Consider the following 21,277-nt stretch of genomic DNA (forward strand, 5'->3'; position numbering starts at 1 on the left):
TGGGGATTGGAATGAAAACTGACCTTTCCCAGTCCTGTGGCCAATGCTGTTTTCCAAATTTGCTGGCATATTGAGTGCAGCACCAGCTAGATGGAGTCTGGATCTCAGCCTTCCATAGTCTCATCCTTGGGCCAGACCCTGCTTCCCAGCACAGTTCTTTCTCTGCCTGATGTGATTTTTTTCAGTTAATTTTTATTGGAGTATAGTTGATTTACAATGTTCTGCCATATAGCACAGTAAATCAGTTATACATATGCATATATCCACTCTTTTTAAAATTCCTTTCTCATGTAGGTCATTATAGAATATTGAGAAGAGTTCCATGTGCCGCACAGTAGGTTCCTATTAGTTATATATAGTAGTATGAATATGTCAATCTCAGTCTCCCAGATTATCCCTGTCCCCTCATTTCTCCTTTGGTGACCATAAGCTTGTTGTCTACATCTGTGACTCTACTTCTGTTTTGTAAATAGGTTCATTTTTATTATTTTTTAAAGATTCCATATATAAGCAATATCATATGACATTTGTTTTTCTCTGACTTACTTCACTCAGTATGGCAATCTCTAGGTCCACCCATGTTGCTATAAATGATATTGTTTCATTCTTTTTATGGCTGAGTAGTATTCCATTGTATGTATGTACCACATCTTCTTCATTCCTCTGTTGATGGACATTGAGGTTGCTTCCATGTCTTGGCTACTGTAAATAGTGCTGCAGTGACCACTGGGTTGAGGGTATCTTTTCAAATTATGGTTTCCTCTGGGCATATGCCCAGGAGTGGGATTGCTCGGTCATATGGTAGCTCTGCTTTTGGTTTTTAAAGGAATCCGTATACTGTTCTCCATAGTGGCTGCACCAGTTTATATTCCCACCAACATTTATAGGTGGGTTTCCTTTTCTCCATACCCTCTCTGGCATTTATTGTTTATAGACTTTTTGATGATGGCCATTCTGACCAATGTGAAGTGAAAACTCATTTGCATGTCTCTATAATAATTAGCAACATTGAGCATCTTTTCATGTGCTTTTTGGCCATCTGTATGTCTTCTTTGGAGAAATGTCTGTTTAGATCTTCTGCCCAGTTTTTGACTGGGTTGTTTGTTTTTTTGATATTGAGCTATATGAGCTGCTTGTATATTTTGAAGATTAATTCTTTTAATTTTGTGTGGGTTTTTCTACTTGTGGCATGTGGGATCAGTAGTTGCAGTGCATAGGCTTAGTTGCTCCACAGAATGTGGGATCCCAGTTTGCTGCCAGCAATCGAACCCTTGTCCCCTGCCCTGTAAGGTGGATTCCTAACCACTGGACCACCAGGGAAGGGACCTGTAGTGTAGTTTCAGGTCAGGGAGCCTGATTCCTCAACTCCATTTTTCTTTCTCAGGATTGCTTTGCTATTCAAGGTCATTTGTGTTTCCATGCAAATTACAAAAATTTTTGTTCTATGAAAAATGCCATTGGTAATTGATAGCGATTGCATTGATGCAGTGGTGATTAGGATAGTTTCCTTATTTTTTCTGATCTTTCATTGTTAGTGTGTAGAAATGCAACAGATTTCTGTGTATTATACACTGCAACTTTGCGGGGAGGGGTGGTGTGCCACCATGTGATCTGTGGGATCTTAGTTCCCCAACCGGGGATTGAACCTGGTCCCTCTGTAGTGAAAGCACCAAGTCCTTACCACTGGACTGTCAGAGAATTCCATGTATCCTGCAACTTTACCAAATTCATTGAAGAGCTCTAGTCATTCCCTGGTAGCATCTTTAGGATTTTCTATGTATAGTATCATGTCATCCACAAACAGTGACAGTTTTACTTCTTTTTCAATTTGGATTCCTCTAATTTTTTTCTTCTCAGATTGCTGTGGCTAGGACTTCCAAAACTGTGTTGAATAAAAGTGGCGAGAGTGGACAGCCTGTCTTGTTCCTGATCTTAAAGGAAATGCATTTAGCTTTTTGCTATTGAGTATGATGTTAGCTGTGGGTTTGAATAGGTTTTAATAACAATACAAATAGTGAGCACTGGACTTTTACCCCGACCAAGGTACCATCTAAACATTTTATGTTGTGCTTTACTCTGCACAACAGCCTGAGTGCTGCAATATGTTTACCTTACTGGGATTCCCACAGACTTTGGGATCAAGTTCCAAGTCCTCTTTACAAAAAATGCTTTCATGACCTTGCGCCAGCCTCCCCAGACAGCCTTTTCCCTAGCTTTGCAACCTTCGCTGAAACGCCAGCCCCTGCCCTCCATTCCCATGACTTTGCCTGGCTCCCCTTTGCTCTAGACAGCCTCCCTAGAGTAAGTGCCCAGCACACATGCCGCTCTGGCCGCATCGGAGAGCTGCACTGTGTAGCTGTTGATTTACCTTTCCACATAGGGTGCAGGTTTCTGGTCAGGCTGGACAGAATGTTTAATTTCCTTGTATCTCCCTGGTGCCTGGCATACTAGGTGGCAAACAGTGAATGGCTGAGAAGACAGACGTGTGTATAAATTTTGTAATTCGTGTGAATATGTAAGTGAAATCAGTGTTTCAGCTTACACCAGAACTTTTTTCAAGATTGAAAATGAGCCCTAAGCAAACAGCTCTCATGCATGGGCTCTGGGTGCCCCTTGACCTCCAGCAATATCTGTACATCCACACGTTTAAATATTCCTTATATAAACAATTGCCATAGAATCCTCACTCTCCATTCTGAAGTTTCCCAGAATTTCTTTTTTTTTTTTAAGTCTGTGATAGGAGTGGATGATATCTGGTCTACTTAAAATAACCATGCTTGGTTGTTGTGTTCCTGGGCTAAAGTTCACAGGAAGCAGAGGGAATTCCCTGGTGGTCCAGTGGTTAAGACTCTGTGCTTCTACTGCAGGGGGACATGAGTTCGATCCTTGGTTGGGGAACTAAGATCCCATGTGGCTGTATTTCTGCCTCACCCCTGCCTCCCACAAAAGGGAAATGGCTGTTTCCAGAATAACTTAACACTGTGTGGAATAACTTCAGCTGCAGGTGGCAGAAGCTCCCTTTCTTCTCTAGGTTTTACTGAATGATCATTGTGCTCTTTTAAAAAAAAATGATGGCCAATAACAAAGTTCTTCTGAATAGTCTAATGGGTTTCAGTGATATGGATATGTATTCTCTAAGGCTCTGCATTGGAATCAGTTCAAAGGTTTAAAAAGGCTAAACATGCATTTCCAAAGTTTAGAAGCAATCCTACTGGTGAAAGCTCCAAAGTGGAGACCTTGATCTCGGTGGTAACTCACCCTGCCCCAGGCTCGGCCCATCACAGAGCTCCCCCACCTCAAGCCTCCGTGCGGGTCCACTGTGCCCACCCTGCGTCTGAGTGCTGCTTCCGCACTGGCCCTGTGACCTCAGCTGAGGGCTCCTCCCCCAGACGCCTTCCTTGACCACCGTAGGGTGCTTAGCCATTTTGTTCCACCACTCTCTTACCACCATCCGAAAACCCATCATTTATGAGTGGGTGCATCTTTGTCGCCGGGTCCCGTTTTCAACTGTGAGCAGCAGGAGTGGGAGCTGCTGAGGCCCGGTGCCCAGCACAGGGCACGGAGGGGCACCGATGGTTGGGGAAGGAAGGAACCTTCTCCTCAACCCTGTGTGCTCACATCTGTTTCTCTTCTAGCTGCTCCCACAAAGCTAACTTCTAGAGTCAGGACCAGTTTCCCCCTCTCAACCTCCCTCTTTGTGAGCAGCTGTCAAATTAGCAAGCAAAGTGGCATGATCAGACCAAAATTTGAGATCTTTTCTCTTGGTTTAAAAAAAAATCTATTTTATTCAGGTATAAGTGCTACAGCTTCCATTTGCATGTCATGTTATCCCAAGAGAGTAAGTGGTTGCTGTTCAGTTGCTAAGTCTTGTCTGACTGTTCGTGACCCCATGGACTGCAGCACACCAGGCTTCCCTGTCCTTCACCATCTCCTGGAGTTTGCTCAAACTCATGTCCGTTGAGTCGGTGATGCCATCCAACCATCTCATCCTCTGTCGTCCCCTTCTCCTCCTGCCTTCAATCTTTCCCAGCATCAGGGACTTTTTCAATGAGTTGACACTTCGCATCAGGTGGCCAAAGTATTGAAGCTTCAACTTCATAATCAGTCCTTCCAATGAATATTCAGGTTTGATTTCCATTAACAGAACTTCCACTTGGCTAAAATTCCGTTTCTGTGTTTCAGGTTAATCAGAAGAAGGAATATAAATTTGACCTGGTGTTTACCACAGAATTCTACAGCGCAGAGGTAAGCTGCCATGGTTCGTGAAGTGTCCCATTAACAACTTTTATGGATTTTTTGTTTAAGTGACAATCTTAATATTGGGTTGGCCAAGAAGTTCATTTGGCGTTTTCCATAATACATTACAGGAAAACCCGAACAAACTTTTTAACCAAACCTGTATATAGTGACCTGGTGATTTACTTGTGTGTGTGTGTGTTTTTCCCTCCTGCTTTGTTTTCTATTTGTTCTCAAGAATCGAAGACTAGAGCTTGGCAGGACAACTTCATGACCTTAAACAGGGTTGCTTTTAAAACAGTCCACACAGCCATCTTTGTCGCTAGGAGGGTGTTTCGCACTCTAGCATCCGCTGCCCCTCCCTCCCATCTCAGAATCCCTGGAGTGACTCACTTCTAAATGCCAGCCTGCTCTTTTCCTGTCAGCTGGTGACATTTCTCGTTAGTGGGCTGGCGCAGCAGGAGGCCATCTCCGGGAGCTTCCCTGAACAGGGGTTGTAACCCAGAGCAGCCTGTCACACCGCAGGCACCTTCAGCCTCTCCAGTTATGACCCAGCAGGCCATGATTCTCCAAGTTTCCTTTCCCCTGCTGTCAAGAAGAGAGTAAACAGGAGATTCAGACAGAAATCAGAGCCGGATGAACTTCCCAGTGCTGGGCCGAGCTGGGAGGCATCAACCAGAACCTGGGTGGAGGGACCAGCCCAAACCCCTCTAATGTGGCACTGAATCAGGGCGCAGCGGTGGGCGGGCAGCATCAAGGTGTCTCAGGGAGGCAGAGCTTCAGAGAGGGCAGGACCCCTCCAGTGGATGCTTCTGGAAGAACACTTACCAGTATTCAGAACTGACCGGAACAGTACGCCAACTTTGCTTATTAACCTAAGAATTAACATTTTCTTAAAGCATAAGGAGGGTGCTTGGTCTCTGGGTTGCCAGTGGAGTGTTCAATTAAAGCGAAAGGGAAAATGACTACTAGATTATTTTGACCTACTGTGCTTCTCTGAAGGTCATGGTGAGCTAATTGAGGGGGTGAGGAGAGTTCTTTCATCTTCAGGCAGTTGCTTTGATTCCGTGGGGCCAACTAGGGAGGGAAAGAAAAAGAAAACAAAAGGGGACAACACCCATTTCCTTTCCCCTGCCTTGGAAATAGCTTTGACATCAAAAGAACCCACGTGCCAGCCCTGTCTTTTGCCCTTGATAAGCCTCTTCCGGAATGCTCCCTTCACTATTTCCCTGTATGGTACTGATGATTAGGAAAGACTATTGCAGTTTTTGTGTGTTTTTTGGCTTTAGTTCTAGGAGGGGGCTTATTAGGTAAATCCAATCTTGATTACAATTTGTTTGTGGGCTTTTGGGGGGGGCATTGTTTTAACTGGAACGCCACCCAGTTCAAATGACTGTACAAGGGAAAAGAACTTAGTTGGTCAATTGACCAAGTTGTTACAGGAGTTAACTCGGGCCATGAACTTCCTCAAATCATAGGCCCAGTGGATGGTTTGAGCGAACGTGCATTTTTCTGGGAAGCAGTTCCTTGGCTTTTATTGTTAGATTAAGGAATCAGTGACCTAAAAGGGTAAAGAAGTGTCCCAGAAATGAGTCGTGCACTTGATGTCTACTCAAAGCATCCAGCTACCCAGCTCCACGTGTCTCTGGGGATGGAAAGTAAGTGAGGGAGATCCCAGAACACTCAGTGTGTCCAGGTTTCAATGTGAGTATAAGCCGACAGCCCTCGGTCATGTGGGTAGTTGGAGCAGCCCCACTGGGGTGGTTTGTGCTTCTACTTCTTCCAGATTAGATCTCGGGGCTCTCACAGAGCTAGGGCCCCAGCATCACAGACACAGCTCAGGTCCTGGCTGACCACTTACCTACTAGCTGTGACACATGGAGGAGGTTCCTCTTTCAACGTCAGTCTTAATCTGTAAAATTGGAGTAAGAGGACCAAATTCATCAGGCAGCATGATGGTATTGTCACTTATGTTCATGGAGATCAGCTTCCTCTTGGTCAAAGTTTGCAAGCTTGAGTTCCAACTGAGCATTACATTGGTTCCAGAGAGGAAAGTACCTGTCCTAGAGTTTTGAGTCGAGCAGCACTCACAGCTATCAGTGAGTATTTCTTTGGAAAAGGCCCAGCCTTCTTTCCTAAGGGCAGCATCAGAAAGCAGAAATTTAAAAGACAGCAAAGGCTGAAGATTGTTGTGTTCAGTGTGAGCCCCAAAATCACACTCTACAAAGCAGACCACTTCATATGCATGCCAGGGCATACCTGCCAGGAACGGGGAGCTCCCCAGTCTTGTGTTTGTACGTTGGGGTGGGTGGGAAGCGATGAGGAACCATCCTTTTTAATTCCAAAATCTTTATTTCAGGAAGGTGAGAAACGTCTGGGAAAATGTTCTGCTCAAGTATTTTTCAGGAATGAGAAACCCAGACCGTCCGTTAATGTGACGTGTACTCAGCTCGTTAAGAAGGAGAGGAGACAGAAAGAGGATTACCAGCTCTACAAGCTCATGAAGCAACTTAAAAGCCCCTTGAACGCAGTCAGCATTCCTGGTATGTACCCATCTCTGGAATTTCTATATTCAGGAATGTGTGTCATTACTAAATCTCAAGAAAAATGATCATCTAAAAATTTATTTCACAAGTGGCACTTTAACGACAGATGGTGGTTTACCTCATTATTTAAACAAAATTCTGAAGTATCCTTTTCCGGTTCTCCTCCTCCAGTACAAGACAGTGACTCCATCAAGAACTATCTGTGCCCCTTTCCCCTGCCTACCTCCATCCCAGACGCGGGCAGGGCAAGAGCTCGACTCCAAAAGAGGTAGAGGTCTTTGTGACAGGACCCACACACAGAGGTACAGTTTTCAGGGTTGAGTCCAGGAGCCAAGGAGACGTTTCTAGAGGTTTCTGGTGGTGGCTTTGGGAACTTAAAGTGATGAGACCCCATCCAGGGCCTTGGCTATGCCCAGCATCGCGTTCTGCACCAGGGCTGGGTGAGCCAACTGTCTTGGGGCCTTGCTAGGAGGCTGTAGTGGAGTCCAGCTGATCTCATTTTAGGCCCAGAATTAATGGGCAGCGGTGCCATCTCTTCTAAGAAATGAACCTTGCCTCTCAAGTGACTCAGCTGAAGTGAAGCAGAGCCCATTTGCTCTGGCACTCAGAGACCCAGCACTTACCGGCAAATCCAATTTCCAAAACCACAAAGTCATCTCTGTACCTGCACTTAGGCATTAGACTTGACATCTGGCCACCACAGTGCTTCCTGTGTCACTCTCTCTCTCAGCTTGCTCCTTTGCCCGGAGGCTGTGAGAGGCCCGTTTGAGCGTGGAGGCCCTGCGGTCTCCATCCATTACTGCATCTGTGTCCCTCCATTATGGGGGCCGAGTGTTCTGACAGACCTGGAGGTAGGATCCTGCTCTTTGCGCTTCTCACATGCAGAGCTTGAATCCTTCTCATTATCGGTCTCTGACCACTTGGATTAAATCCTGTTCCAAAGAATCAGAATCTCATACTGTAGTAGAAGTTGCTTATATTTAACTGCCTGAAATAAGGGGACCACTGACAAATACTTACAATCTAGCTATTTAGGGATTGATCCCCTCCTTAGCTAAACGCAAATGGGAGGAAAGTGGGGGCTTCCCAAGTGGCGCTAGTGGTAAAGAACCCACCTGCCAATTCAGGAGACATAAGAGACGCAGGTTCGACCCCTGGGTCAGGAAGATCCCCTTGAGAAGGAAATGGCAACCCACTCATCTTCTTGCCTGGAGAATCCCATGGACAGAGAAGCCTGGCGGGCTACAGTCCCTAGGGTTGCAGAGAATCCTACACGGCTTAGCGACTTAGCACACACCCCTCCTTAGCATTAGCTGGGGAAATAGGATTTTATATATTCCTCTTAAAACACAAATTTTTAGAAATCATTTTGGGCCTTCTCTCTTAAATGTTTGTTTGCCACAGGATTTCTAGATTTTGGACACTTTTTAATAGTGCAGATTAAAAGTCCCATATGCCCACAAGGATCATTCTATAATAACAATGTGTTGCTGCTGCTGCTGAGTCGCCTCAGTCATGTCCGACTCTTAGTAACCCCATGGACTACAGCCTACCAGGCTCCTCCGTCCATGGGATTTTCCAGGCGAGAGTACTGGAGTGGGTTGCCATTGCCTTCTCCACGTGTTGCTATGAAGATTCAAATAATTTAATAGAGTGCATGTTTTCATCAATGAAATCTACAAGTTCTCTTGTCACTTTAAATTCAGCCAAGACATTTAATGGTGCTATTTATAGCCTGTATATATGAAATTATCTACTTATAACTGAAAAGGTTTGATTTTAGATAAAGTGAATCAAAATCCATGTTGGAGTAGGCACTTCAACTCTCAGGAGATCCCATAATTTAATTAACCCAGGGTTTTTGACTGTTGGGCAGTTTTCTCTACAATTGGTGAGTGAGAAGATCTAATCCATTTTATGATATCCTTGCTCTCTGCACTGTTTTTCCCCTAAAAAGTAATTGTCTAGTTTTCATTAAAAGTAAAACATTTCACCTTTTCTAATGAGTTCATAAACTTCCTGTAGACGAGCCCAATATGTTACACATAAAAGACTAGGGAGTAACCGGCTAAAGTCCAGAGTGACTGCATCAGCGCTACTGAATTCACGCTGGACACAAATTCGGTCATCCTCACATTTCCAGTGTTTTGTATAACTGATTTTTCTTCTGTGGTTAATTTATTTTGATCTCAAGATTTAAGCTCATAGTGGCTCTGTAAGATGAAGGAAGTCTGTCACTCTTTCCCACATGGGTGTGCGCACACACACACACACATGACAAAAATTCAAGGCTTGGCTCAAATCGCATCTCTGTGACATTTCCCCCAGCTTCTTCAGCCCAAAGAAATCGCCCCGATCCCTGTTCCCTCCTCTCCTCTCTAATCTTCTCTCTCTTAAGAAAGGTGTGAGCTGCCTTTCTATACTGTCAACAAGAGGAGGGTAGGGTCTCTCTTTGTATTGCCCACAGCACCCAAGCAATCAGTGAATGCCTTCTGAACTGATACTATTATAAATAATCAACCAAGTCAAGTTCTACCAACACAGAGCAGGATTTATCCGAAAGATTATTTTACCAAGAAGGGTTCATTTCCTAAGTAAGCTGTTAGTATTCCTCACATATTGAACTATTATTGGGCTTTAATACAGACCAGGAATATCTCTTTCAAACTATATAAATGATGGTCCATGAACAGCTCATAAATAACTTGCTAAAATTAGAGTTCCTAAAAGTCACAAAAGATAATTAGTCCTTGTTTCCCTACCTATCCCAGTATCTGATATTAAGTAATTTTTTAAAAATAAATGCTTAATTTAAAAGATTACAGTTCCAAAAACAATACCACAGGAAAAACCCACTTGATTTTTTTCATTTGGTCAAAAAAAAAAAGTGACAGATGCTGCCACTGATTGGCTTTAACGCCTAGGATCAGAGAAGGACAAAGACATTTGCTAAAGGGAGATCAGCACATTCACTGTAGAACAGAAGTGAAGAGTGATGTGGAGAATATAACTGATAGATATTCCCATCTAATTAAAAGATTGATGATTTTTAGATTAATCATTACAGCTCTTAGTTTGCATTTATGTAATACAGCAAATAGCCCTTAAACTGTTTTATAGTAGCTTTGCTTACCAGGCAAGTTGAAGTGTGCAAACCTCTATACAACAGAGACACAGATACGAGTCCTGTTTGACTGCTGAAACTTCTAAAACTTTGTCCTATAAATGTCTTAACACAAATGTACTTTTTTTGTTCCTTCAGACAGTCATGGATATATTGCTCCGTCTCTGAGACCCATCTGGGACCTAGCTTTTCTGGGCAGCTCGTACGTGATGTGGCAAAAGACAACACCATTTCTACACTACTACATGTCACAGATTAGCAGTGTCAAGCATTGGGTAAGAAAAACAAAAAATTAACTTGTAACCCAAGGGATACAGCCAATGCAATGTTCTTAGACAAAATTAATATGAATTTCTAGACTTGTGGCAAGAGTTTTAACTGCATTTCATTCATGCGATAAATATGTGACTGTCAGGTACTGCTCTGGGGACTGGGGATATAGCAGTGAACACAAGACTCAAATGTAGCTGTCTGTATTGGGACTAATTCTAGTGAGAGAAGACAGTGAACTGATAAACAAGAAAATGTGTATCAAATGGTGATAAGGGCTATGGAGAAAAATAAAGTAGGGAGAAGGGAATGTGGGGGTATTGAGAGAATTATACTTTGGTCTAAAGTAAGGCCCCTCTAATCTGAGCAGAGGCGACACTGGAGCAGAGGTCCAAGAGACGTGAGAGTGAGCCATGCCTCCAGAAGAGAAGGGGTTTCAGGCAGAGGGACCCAGGGAGCAGTGTGGCTGATGGGCTGGATGAGTCCACACAAGGCCTGGGAGGCCATCAGAAGGACCTTGTCATTTACTTACTACAGGATTTTTTAGAAGAAGAGTGACAATCTGACTTCCAGATTGGATCATTTTGGCTGCTGTGCTGAGAACAGACTAGATAGACAAGGAAGCAGGCACAATGAGAGAGTATTGTAGTGACCTAGGCAAGGTCTGCTGGTAACTTGGACCAGGGTGGCAGCTGTGGAGGTGGGGAGAAGCGTTTGGATTTTGAAGACGGACTAACAGTATTTGTTGATGGGCTGAATGTGGAATGTCCGACAGTGAGAAAAGTTGAGGATGATTCTTAGGATTTGGCATGAATAACCAGAAGGCTACTTTTCATTTACAGAGGAACAGATTTGGGTAGAAATTAGCTTGATTTGGGGCATTCTAAATTCCAAGTAGAAAATTTGGATAGCCCTCTGAATGTAAGAGTCTGAAGTTCAGGGGAGAGGTCTGGGTTGGTGTCAACAACAAAGTTGTTTAGTCATGCAGCTGTGTCTGACTCTGCGACCCCATGGACTGCAGCACACCAGGTTTCCCTGTCTTTGACCATCTCCTGGAGCTTGCTCAAACTCATGTCCGTTGAATTAGTGATGCCATCCAACTATCTTGTCCTCTGTTGTCCCCTTCTCCTCCTGCCTTCACTCTTTCGCAGCATCAGGGTCTTTTCTACTGAGTCATCTCTTTGCCTCAGTCCTTCCAATGAATATTCAGGATTGATTTCCTTTAGGACTGACTGGTTTGATCTCCTTACAGTTGAAGGGACTCTCAAGAGTCTTCTCCAACACCACAGTTCAAAATCATCAATTCTTTGGTACTCACCTCTCTTTATAGTCCAACTCTCACATCCATACATGACTCCTGGAAAAACCATAGCTTTGACTAGATAGAACTTTGTTGGCAAAGTAATGTCTCTGCATTTTAATATACTGTCTAGGTTTGTCATAGCTTTTCTTCCAAGGAGCCAGTGTCTTTTAGTTTCATGGCTGCAGTCACCATCTGCAGTGATTTTGGAGCCCAAAAAATAGAGTCTGTGATTGCTTCCATTGTTTCTCAATCTATTTGCCATGAAGTGATGGGACCAAACGCCATGATTTTCCTTTTTGGAATGTTGAGTTTTAAGTCAATTTTTTCACTCTCCTCTTTCACCTTCATCAAGAGGCTCTTTAGCTCCTCTTCACTTTCTGCCATAAGAGTAGTGTCATCTGTATATCTGAGGTTATTTTTATTTCTCTCTGCAATCTTGATTCCAGCTTGGGCTTCATTCAGCCCGACATTTTGATGTACTCTGCGTATAAGTTACATAAGCAGGGTGACAAGATACAGCCTCGATGTACTCCTTTCCCAATTTGGAACCAGTCCATTGTTCCATGTCTGGTTCTAACTGTTGCTTGGCCTGCATACAGATTTCTCAGGAGGCAGGTAAGATGGTCTCGTGTTTCCATCTCGTTAAGAATTTTCCAGTTTCTTGTTGTGATCCACATAAAGGCTTCAGTGTAGTCAGTGAAGCAGTAGTTGTTTTTCCGAAATCCTCTTTTCTATGATGCAGTGAATGTTGGCATTTGATTTCTTGTTCCTCTGCCTTTTCTAAATCCAGCTTATACATCTGGAAGTTCTCAGTTCACATACTATTGAAGCCTGGCTTGAAGAATTTTGAGCATTACTTTGCTAGCCTGTGAAATGAGTGCAATTGTGTGGTAGTTTGAGCATTCTTTGGCATTGTCCTTCTTTGGGATTGGAATGAAAACTGACCTTTTTCAGTCCTGTGGCCACTGCTAAGTTTTCCAAATTTGCTGGCATATTGAGTGCAGCACTTCACCATCATCTTTTAGGAACTGAAATAGCTCAACTGGAATTCCATCACCTCCACTAACTTTGTTCGTAGTGATGCTTTCTAAAGTCCACTTGACTTTGCATTCCAGGATGTCTGGCTCTAGGTGAGTGATCACACCATTGTGTTTATCTGGATCATTAAGATCTTTTTTTTTGTATAGTTCTGTGTATTCTTGCTACCTCTCCTTAATGTCTTCTGCTTCTGTTAGGTCCATACCATTTCATTCCTTTATTGTGCCCTACTTTGCATGAAATGTTCCCTTGGTATCTCTGATTTTCTTGAAGAGATCTCTCGTCTCCTATTGTTTTCCTCTATTTCTTTGCATTGTTCACTTAGGAAGACTTTCTTATCTCTCCTTGCTATTCTTTGGAACTCTGCATTCAGATGGATATATTTCCTTTTCTCCTTTATCTTTTGCTTCTCTTCTTTTCTCAGCTATTTGTAAGGGCTCCTCAGACAACCCTTTTGCCTTTTTGCATTTCTTTTTCTTGGGGATGGTTTTGATCACTGCCTCCTGTAGAGTGTTATCAACCTCCATCCATAGTTCTTCAGGCACTCTGTCTAGCAAATCTAACCCCTTGAATCTATTTGTCACTTGTACTGTATAATCATAAGGATTTGATGTAGGTCATATCTGAATGGTCTAGTAGTTTTCCCTACTTTCTTCAATTGAAGTCTGAATTTTGCAATAAGGAATTCATGATCTGAGCCACAGTCAGCTCCTGTTTTTGCTGACTGTATAGAGCTTTTCCATCTTTGGCTGCAAAGAATATAATCAGTCTGATTTCGGTATTGACCATCTGGTGATGTCCATGTGTAGAGTCTTCTTGTGTTGTTGGAAGAGAGTGTTTCCTAAGACCAGTGAGTTCTCTTGGCAATACTGTTAGCCTTCGCCCTACTTCATTTTATACTCCAAGGCCAAACACAACACAGATGGCTTTTAAAGACACAAGAGTGGATGAGATCAGAAAATGGATGTAGACAGAGAAAGGTCATGTAAGGACTGAGTCCTAGAACACTTCTAACTTTAGAAGTTGGAGATAGTAGAAAAGAGTCTTTCAAGGATGAGGGATGATTGTGTCAAATGTTCCTGGGAAGTCAAGGAAGATGAGGAACAAGAATTGGCCATTTGATATAGGCAGTTGGCACACTTATCAAGAGTTGTCTCACTGGCACAGTGTGGGTGAAATCCTGACTGGAGCAGGGTAAGGAAAGAATGGGAATGGAAATGGACACTCCCTGTCTCAAGGAATTTAGCTATAAAGGGGAATTTTTTAAAAAGGAGACTAGAAGGCAATGGCAACCCATTCCAGTACTCGTCTGGAAAATCCCATGGGCGGAGGAGCCTGGTAGGCTGCAGTCCACGGGGTTGCTAGGAGTCAGACATGACTGAGCAACTTCACTTTCACTTTCATGCATTGGAGAAGGAAATGGCAACCCACTCCAGTGTTCTTGCCTGGAGAATCCCAGGGACGGGGGAGCCTGGTGGGCTTCCGTCTATGGGGTCACACAGAGTCGGACATGACTGAAGCGACTTAGCAGCAGCAGCAGCAGCACTGGAGGGTGGGTCATGTGGGTTTTCTGTTGTATTTTCAGGTTGGGAGATTGAGCAACATATTTGTATGTTGATGAGAAAAATCCAGTAGAGAGGGGTGCAGTAGGACTTGTAAGGAAGAGAAGGAAGACTTGATGGAGTTCGTATCTTTGGAAAAATATAGAAAGGATAGGTCAGTCCAGAAGACCTTGGTCAAGGGCACAAGGTTCACCTGGAGGAATGCAGACGGGTGTGGCACAGATGCTGCTGGGAGGGCTGATGTCATGTGGCAGCTTGTGGAAGTTCTATTCTGTCTCTTCTCAGTGAAAAATGAGGGAGAGTCATAAGCTCAGAGCAAGGATGAGACAGGAGGTGATGGTGTGTGTGTGTGATGGGGGGTGTGTGTGTGATGGTAGGGGTGGGGGAACAGTTGTGGATTTGAGCATCACACACCTCTGCAGGCCCTAGGTCTGTGGTCATGAAGTAGGGCCAGTCTTCCTCAGCTGGGTGTTTTCTGGTGGCTCAGATGGTAAAGAATCTGCCTGTAATGCAAGAGATCCAGGTTTGATCCCTGAGGAGGAAATGGGAACCACTCCAGTATTCTTGCCTGGAGAATCCCATGGACAGAGGAGCCTGGTGGGCTACAGTCCTTGGGGTCGGAAAGTTGGACATGTCTGAACAATGAACACTTTCACACTGGGTGTGGACATGGAGAAGGCTGAGTGGGGGTTTTCGCAGCCAACTGATATGCAGGGAGGGGAGGGACATTTCCAGAGTAAACTATATCAACTATTTTGCAAGAGGCAAGCCGAGCCAACTTTAAGTACAGATTTCTAAAAATCATTTTCTTCTTGGGTGAGTGAAGCAGTGGATTCATTGTGGATTGCTCAGTGAGTATCTTCTGAGGACAAGGATTTGCCCAGCATCCAGTCAGCATTATTAATGCCAGGAAGAGCTTGGTGTGCCTTTCAAATGTCACTTGTAAAGTGGACAACTGTTTGAAATGTATTTTCTTTACTTATTGAAATGTACACATTTCTTTCCCCTATAGAGTGCTTTTTGATAGAGATGACCATTTAACTGAGAGTTGTTACATTAGGGGTCTGGATACAGCACTAAATTTTTTGTTAGGTCACTTTCTCTCATCTATCAAGACAGTCATATCCTCAACACAAGACTTTAACCGAGAAGTTAGGGGAAATTTTTTGTTTAGTGTAGAAAATGGTGTCAAACTAATAGAAATAATTTTAATGCGTGTCAGAGGAAAACTCAATAGGAACAGAGACAAAACAGAAAAATTAGTATCTTTTAATGGCAGTGTTTTCCATTTTTTTGCATTTGTATATCTCACATCACCAAAGTCACCACCCATTTTTGCTGTGGTTCAAAAACAGCAGCTCCATCTCTGGCTCATTGTAGCCAGTCTTGATGTCTGTCATCTGTCCATCAATATCCTTCAATCAGACTGCAAAGTGGGAAAGTGGGGACAAATATAACTGTAGGGTTAGGAAAATCAAATGCAGCAGGAGAATGGTCACTGAGTAGTTTTAGATTTTTATTCTGTGGCATTTGGGTTTTAGATAAATAATAATTGAATGTGCAACTGCTTTCTGGGTCACCTGAGGCAAATCACTTCTCTTAGGACTATGAAATGAAGATTAACAAACTTATTGAAGCTAACATAAATCTAAACACTGAAGCAACTGGAAATTTGGTTTAAAGTTGATAGCGTTTCAGATTGTTGTTGCTTCGTTGTCTGACTCTTTTGTGACTCTATGGACTGTAGCCTGCCAGGTGCCTCTGTCCATGGAATTCTCCAGGGAAGAATACTGGAATGGGTTGCCATTAATTTCTCTAGGGGAATCTTCCTAACCCAGGGATTGAACCCATGTCTCTTGCATTGGCAGGTGGATTCTTTACCATTGAGTCACCTGGGAAGCCCACATTTCAGATCAGAGTTATTTTTACAGGCAGTCTCCCATCTACATACTAACTGGGCCTGACCCTTGTTAGCTTAGCTTTCAAGATTAGAGTTCTCTTAAAGCAAAGTATGCACAAACCCTCATAGATTTTCAAATTCTGCTATTTGGTAGCCACTAAAGATTTTTGTGATCTTTCATGAAAAAAAAAAAACCAGCAAGAAGCAAAACAAGCAACATTGTTTTTAAAAAAGTCACCAAGATCAGAAAGTCTTGGGACTGTCCCTAGGAGACTAGAGCCAGGAAGGCAGGGCTGACAAAGCCAAGACAGAGAAGCAAGGAGTGACTGGAGGGGCCCCGGGGCCCAAGGTACCTCAAGAAACTATAATGGTTATAGTTTTTCTGAAAGCTTTCTGGGTGGGAATTACTATCTGTACACTGAGGGATAAACTCACCTTTTAATCCAATTGTGTAGGGAAGTGCAGCTTTAGAAAGTCACAGCCTCAAATGAACACAGCCTGGGAGAAGAGTGGGCTAAGAAAGCCGAACTGCAAATTAAGACCCATCTTACTGGCAGTTACTGCCTTAAAATTGAAGAACAGATGTCATTCTCAGACCATGAGGACTAAACCAAGGGCAGGGGAAATATCTGTTGACTAGGGAGAAATAAAACATACATCCTTACTGACATCCTTAGCCTTTAATGTGAATTGAGAAAAGTAAAGCTGTTACTTTTCTAGCATTGTTCCAAATGATATTAGTACTAGCTATTGCCAGCACCTCAAACTACCTAACCAGTAGCAGCCAGTCAGTCAGTACAGGTCTTCACCCTAACTAGAGGCCCCCATTGGCCAACAACAGTGTATTACAGAACCCATCTTACTTACCTATTTATTCCGCTAAGAAAACCACTATTGACCTAAATGTAAAGCATGACACCATAAAACTCCTTGGAAAGAACGCAGGCAAAACATCCTCTGATAAAAGTTATAAAGGCAACAGAAATAAAAGCAAAAATAAACAGTTGGGACCTAATCAAACTTAAAAGCTTTTGCATAGCAAAGGAAACCATAAACAAAACGACAACCTATGGAATGGGAGAAAATATTTGCAAATAATGCAACTGACAAGGGCTTCATTTATAAAATGTACAAACAGCTCATATAACTCAAAAAAAAAAAAAACCAGCCCAAACAAAAAATAAGCAAAAGAGCTAAATAGACATTTCTCCAAGGAGGACATTCAGATGGCCAACAGGCACATGAAAAGATGCTCAATACTGTTAATTTATTGTAGAAATGCAAATTAAAACTACAATGAGGCACCACCTCACACTGGTCAGAATGGCCATCATATTTTAAATGTCTAAAAATAGAAATTCTGGAGATTTGGAGAAAAGGAAACCTCCTAAAACTGTTGATGGGAATATAAGTTGATTCAGCCACTATGGAGAACAGTATGGAAGTTCCTTGCTGCTGCTGCTAAGTCACTTCAGTTGTGTCCGACTCTGTGTGACCCCATAGTTGGAAGCCCACCAGGCTCCCCCGTCCCTGGGATTCTCCAGGCAAGAACACTGGAGTGGGTTGCCATTTCCTTCTCCAGTGTGTGAAAGTGAAAAGTGAAGTAGCTCAGTCGTGTCCTACCCTTAGCGACCCCACGGACTGCAGCCTACCAGGCTCCTCCATCCGTTGGATTTTCTAGGCAAGAGTACTGGAGTGGCTTGCCATTGCCTTCTCTGATGGAGGTTCCTTAGAAAACTAAAAATAGAATTACCATATGATCCAGCATTTCCACTCCTGGAATATATCCTGAGAAAACCATCATCCGAAAAGATACTCATGTTCACAGCAGCATTATTTACAATATGGCCAAGACATGGAAGCAACCTAAAATGTCCATCAACAGAAAAATAGATAAAGAGGATGTAGTATAGATACACAGTATTGCTGCTGCTAAGTCACTTCAGTCGTGTCCGACTCTGTGTGACCCCACAGACGGAAGCCCACCAGGCTCCCCCGTCCCTGGGATTCTCCAGGCAAGAACACTGGAGTGGGTTGCCATTTCCTTCTCCAATGTGTGAAAGTGAAAAGTGAAAGTGAAGTCGCTCAGTCGTGTCCGACCCTTAGCGACCCCATGGACCGCAGCCTACCAGGCTCCTCCATCCATGGGATTTTCTAGGCAAGAGTACTGGAGTGGCTTGCCATTGCCGTCTCCGTACACACAGTATTACTCAGTCATAAAAAAGAAATTGTGCAGTTGGCAGCTTTGGGGATGGACCTAGAGATTATCATACTACGTGAAGTCAGTCAAATACCATACAATATCACTTATATGTCGAGTCTAAAATATGATACAATGAACTTATTTACAAAACAGAAAACAGACTCACAAACATAGAAAACAAACTTATGGTTACCAAAGGGGAAATGGGGTAGGAGAGGGATAAATTAGCAGATACAAACTACTATATATAAAATAACCAACAAGGCCCTACTGCAACATAGGAAAAAGAATATGTATATATATGTATAACTGAGTCACCTGGCTGTACACGGAAACTAGCAACACTGTCAATCAACTACCCTTCAATTTAAAAAAAACACAACTTTTGATTGCATACACTAATAACCTAAGCCTGCTTATTCTCTACTAAAACCACACTGGCTCTGCTAGGGATCATTCCTTTTTGAGGGGTGAGTGGAGCAGTAGCGGGTAGGGTGGGTCATGAGTAAGGAAACCAGACATTCCTGGTCTGTCTCTAGGAAGATTATTACAGTGCTGAATTATCAGAAAAATGTGACAGTAGGTCATCAATTTGGACTAAGGTTTTGACATACGTGATGATTTGAACAAAACTAAGGGATTATTTCTGAATAATATTAAAAATGATGGCTTCCTGGCAGACAGAACCCTACATGGTGTGGGCAGTGCACCCTGGATACTTTGCCAGGTTCACAGACATGCCGTGTCTGGGCTGCAGTTCTTTAATAAGCCTCGTTTCAATAACTTTATTAAGGAAAGTCTTAACTAAATGTAGAGAGTGTCCAAGCATTACAATAACCCAAATTTTTGTTTGCATTATTAACTGGATTAATTGGAATGCCATCATTTATTTCAGGCCTTTTCCTGTTTTGCCTTAAATCTAGAGATTGCCAGTTTCCCTCAGAAATGCTATTTTCAAAAACAAAGAGGCACTGCCCTGAAAACATACATATAAGACCATTTTTCTTAATTAATTTAAATTGGAGGCTAATTACTTTACAATATTGTAGTGGTTTTTGCCATACACTGACATGAATCAGCCATGGGTATACATGTATTCCCCATCCTAAACCCCCCAGACCAGTTTTTTTAGCTGTAGAAATACATAGTAAGCAGATCTTGAGAAATCGCGCAGGCAGCACAGAAGTCTGAGACAAGAATTACGCAGCACAGCAGCCAGCCAGCTGTGTCAATAGAGCCCAAGGTCAAGATCGCCACCAAATGAGTCAAACAGGCTAAATCCACCCCCAAAGCCAGCAATGCCCAACTGACAACTGGAGCCTCCAGAAGCTGTTCCTTTATAGAAAAGAGACACTGCATGTTCTCCTAGGAATTCTCTGAGTGTGCAGTCTGTCTTTTGGATATGCGCTTTCACATTCATGGGTACACTGCTAGGCAGAAGGCAAACCTACCCAATTATGAAAAGCACCACAGAAAAGCAGTCAATCTGTGATTGATCCAGGCCCACTCTTTTTACCTTATCCCTCCCTCCCTTTCTCCACCTGATGGAAATTTCATGGCTTGTAAAAAATCTTCATCAGTGTAAGCAAAGGGAAGACAGAATGTAGTATCAAGTCCTTTTTGTTTTTGCTTTTTCATATTCTTAAATAGTCTCAACGAAAGCCTGGTGGATTAAAATCACAATCCAAATTAATTTAAATATATATATATTTTTAACTAAAGGGATAAGGTCTTTTGCAGCCCAGGCAGTTACTGTCAAAAAAACAGGAAATTGATTTAGTCACTCAACATTTATAAAAATCAAATGAATAAAAGAGATGTGGGAGACTGCCTGCTTACCTGGAAAATGTGCTGGTTTTAGAAGCAGTGTGGTAAAACATGAAGGATGTGGGTGGTGGAGTTCATATTTATCTGGGTTTGAATCCCCATTTATCACCTACTAGCCGTAACCTCAAGTTACCTTCCTTATAAAACAAGGGCTTACCTGGTTGCTCAGATGGTAAAGAATCTGCCTGCAATGCAAGAGACCCAGTTTGATCCCTGGGTTGGGAAGATCCTTTGGAGAAAGGAATGGCAACCCACTCCAGTATTCTTACCTGGAAAACCCCACGGACAGAGGAGCCTGATGGGCTACAGTCCATGGGGTTGCAAAGAGTCAGACACGACTGAGCGACTAGCACTACCATAATCATGTTCTTGCAGGACAGGAGAATTCCATGAGAAAATGTATGAAATGCCAGCACAGGACTGGGCCACAGTGGCCTTCTAGAAATCCTGGTTGCCCTGCCCTTAACTGCCTGGCATAGCAGGTCTGCGTATCAGCTTGAGGTGCATATGAGTATCAACAGATTCTCCCTATCTTCGTAGACCTTAGTCTCCATCAAAACCTGTTAAGTATTAGAGAGAAAAAGTGATAGAAAGATCTTACTAGATTTTCCTGACTTGGTGGCCAAACAGTAAGAATCCATAACTTCTACATCTTGATGTAGGAGAGCACCAAAGGAAGTGTGGCTAGACTCAAAGAGGTGGCAGGTGATTCAAGGCACCCATTGAAGAAGTTAAAGTTATGTAAGATGAGCCTTCCAAATTCTGAGCTAATATAAACCTATCCTATCTAGCACTAATTCTTTTTTTCTTCTTCTAGAAAACAAATGATGATGCAATTGACTTTGATTATACTGTTCTACTCCATGAATTCTCAACACAGGTAAAACATAATGGTACATAGAATTGCTTAAACCAGAAGTTTTTGGCAGATCATAATCTTTTAGAGCTCTTGTTCCCCAGGAAATCATTCCCTGCCGTATTCGCTTGGTCTGGCACCCCAGCAAACCGCTGAAAGTGACGTACCACTGTCAGGAGCGGCAGACGCCAGAAGAAGCCTCTGGCGCTGAAGACGGGTCGGCTGTGGCACCGATGGGGCTGAGTAACTTCTGAAGAGCAAGAAAAACATGTCTATACCACATTCTGAACAAAGTGACTGTACTCTGCATTAAACAGCCTAAATCATTATTCTAGTAAAACAGCCAAGTATAAGGCAATCTAATAATTTAGGAAAGCCTGTGATTACAAATAAATATTCAAACATTAAAAGA

General features: G+C 42.9%; 1 protein-coding gene and 1 long non-coding RNA gene across 2 annotated transcripts in view; one reads left to right on the top strand and one right to left on the bottom strand.

The window, feature by feature from the left end:
* RARRES1 (retinoic acid receptor responder 1) overlaps positions 1 to 21,277 on the top strand; it is a 45,556-nt gene extending 24,279 nt beyond the window's left edge. The window contains exons 2-6 of the mRNA XM_055410849.2: positions 4,183 to 4,245; positions 6,596 to 6,779; positions 10,045 to 10,181; positions 20,827 to 20,889; positions 20,970 to 21,277. Of these exons, the coding sequence (XP_055266824.2) occupies positions 4,183 to 4,245; positions 6,596 to 6,779; positions 10,045 to 10,181; positions 20,827 to 20,889; positions 20,970 to 21,119 (597 nt within the window). The 3' untranslated portion in view covers positions 21,120 to 21,277. The remainder of the gene's footprint in view (positions 1 to 4,182; positions 4,246 to 6,595; positions 6,780 to 10,044; positions 10,182 to 20,826; positions 20,890 to 20,969) is intronic.
* On the bottom strand, positions 5,161 to 6,631 carry LOC148778853 (uncharacterized). The gene is made up of 3 exons (XR_016038170.1): positions 6,496 to 6,631; positions 6,098 to 6,371; positions 5,161 to 5,313 (listed from the first exon to the last, which is right to left on the bottom strand). It is a non-coding gene; the product is annotated as an uncharacterized LOC148778853 (long non-coding RNA).

This window comes from Moschus berezovskii, chromosome 1 (genome assembly GCF_049115385.1).
Source record: "Moschus berezovskii isolate FMDL1 chromosome 1, NW_MosBer_1.0, whole genome shotgun sequence".
Lineage (NCBI taxonomy): Eukaryota > Metazoa > Chordata > Mammalia > Artiodactyla > Moschidae > Moschus > Moschus berezovskii.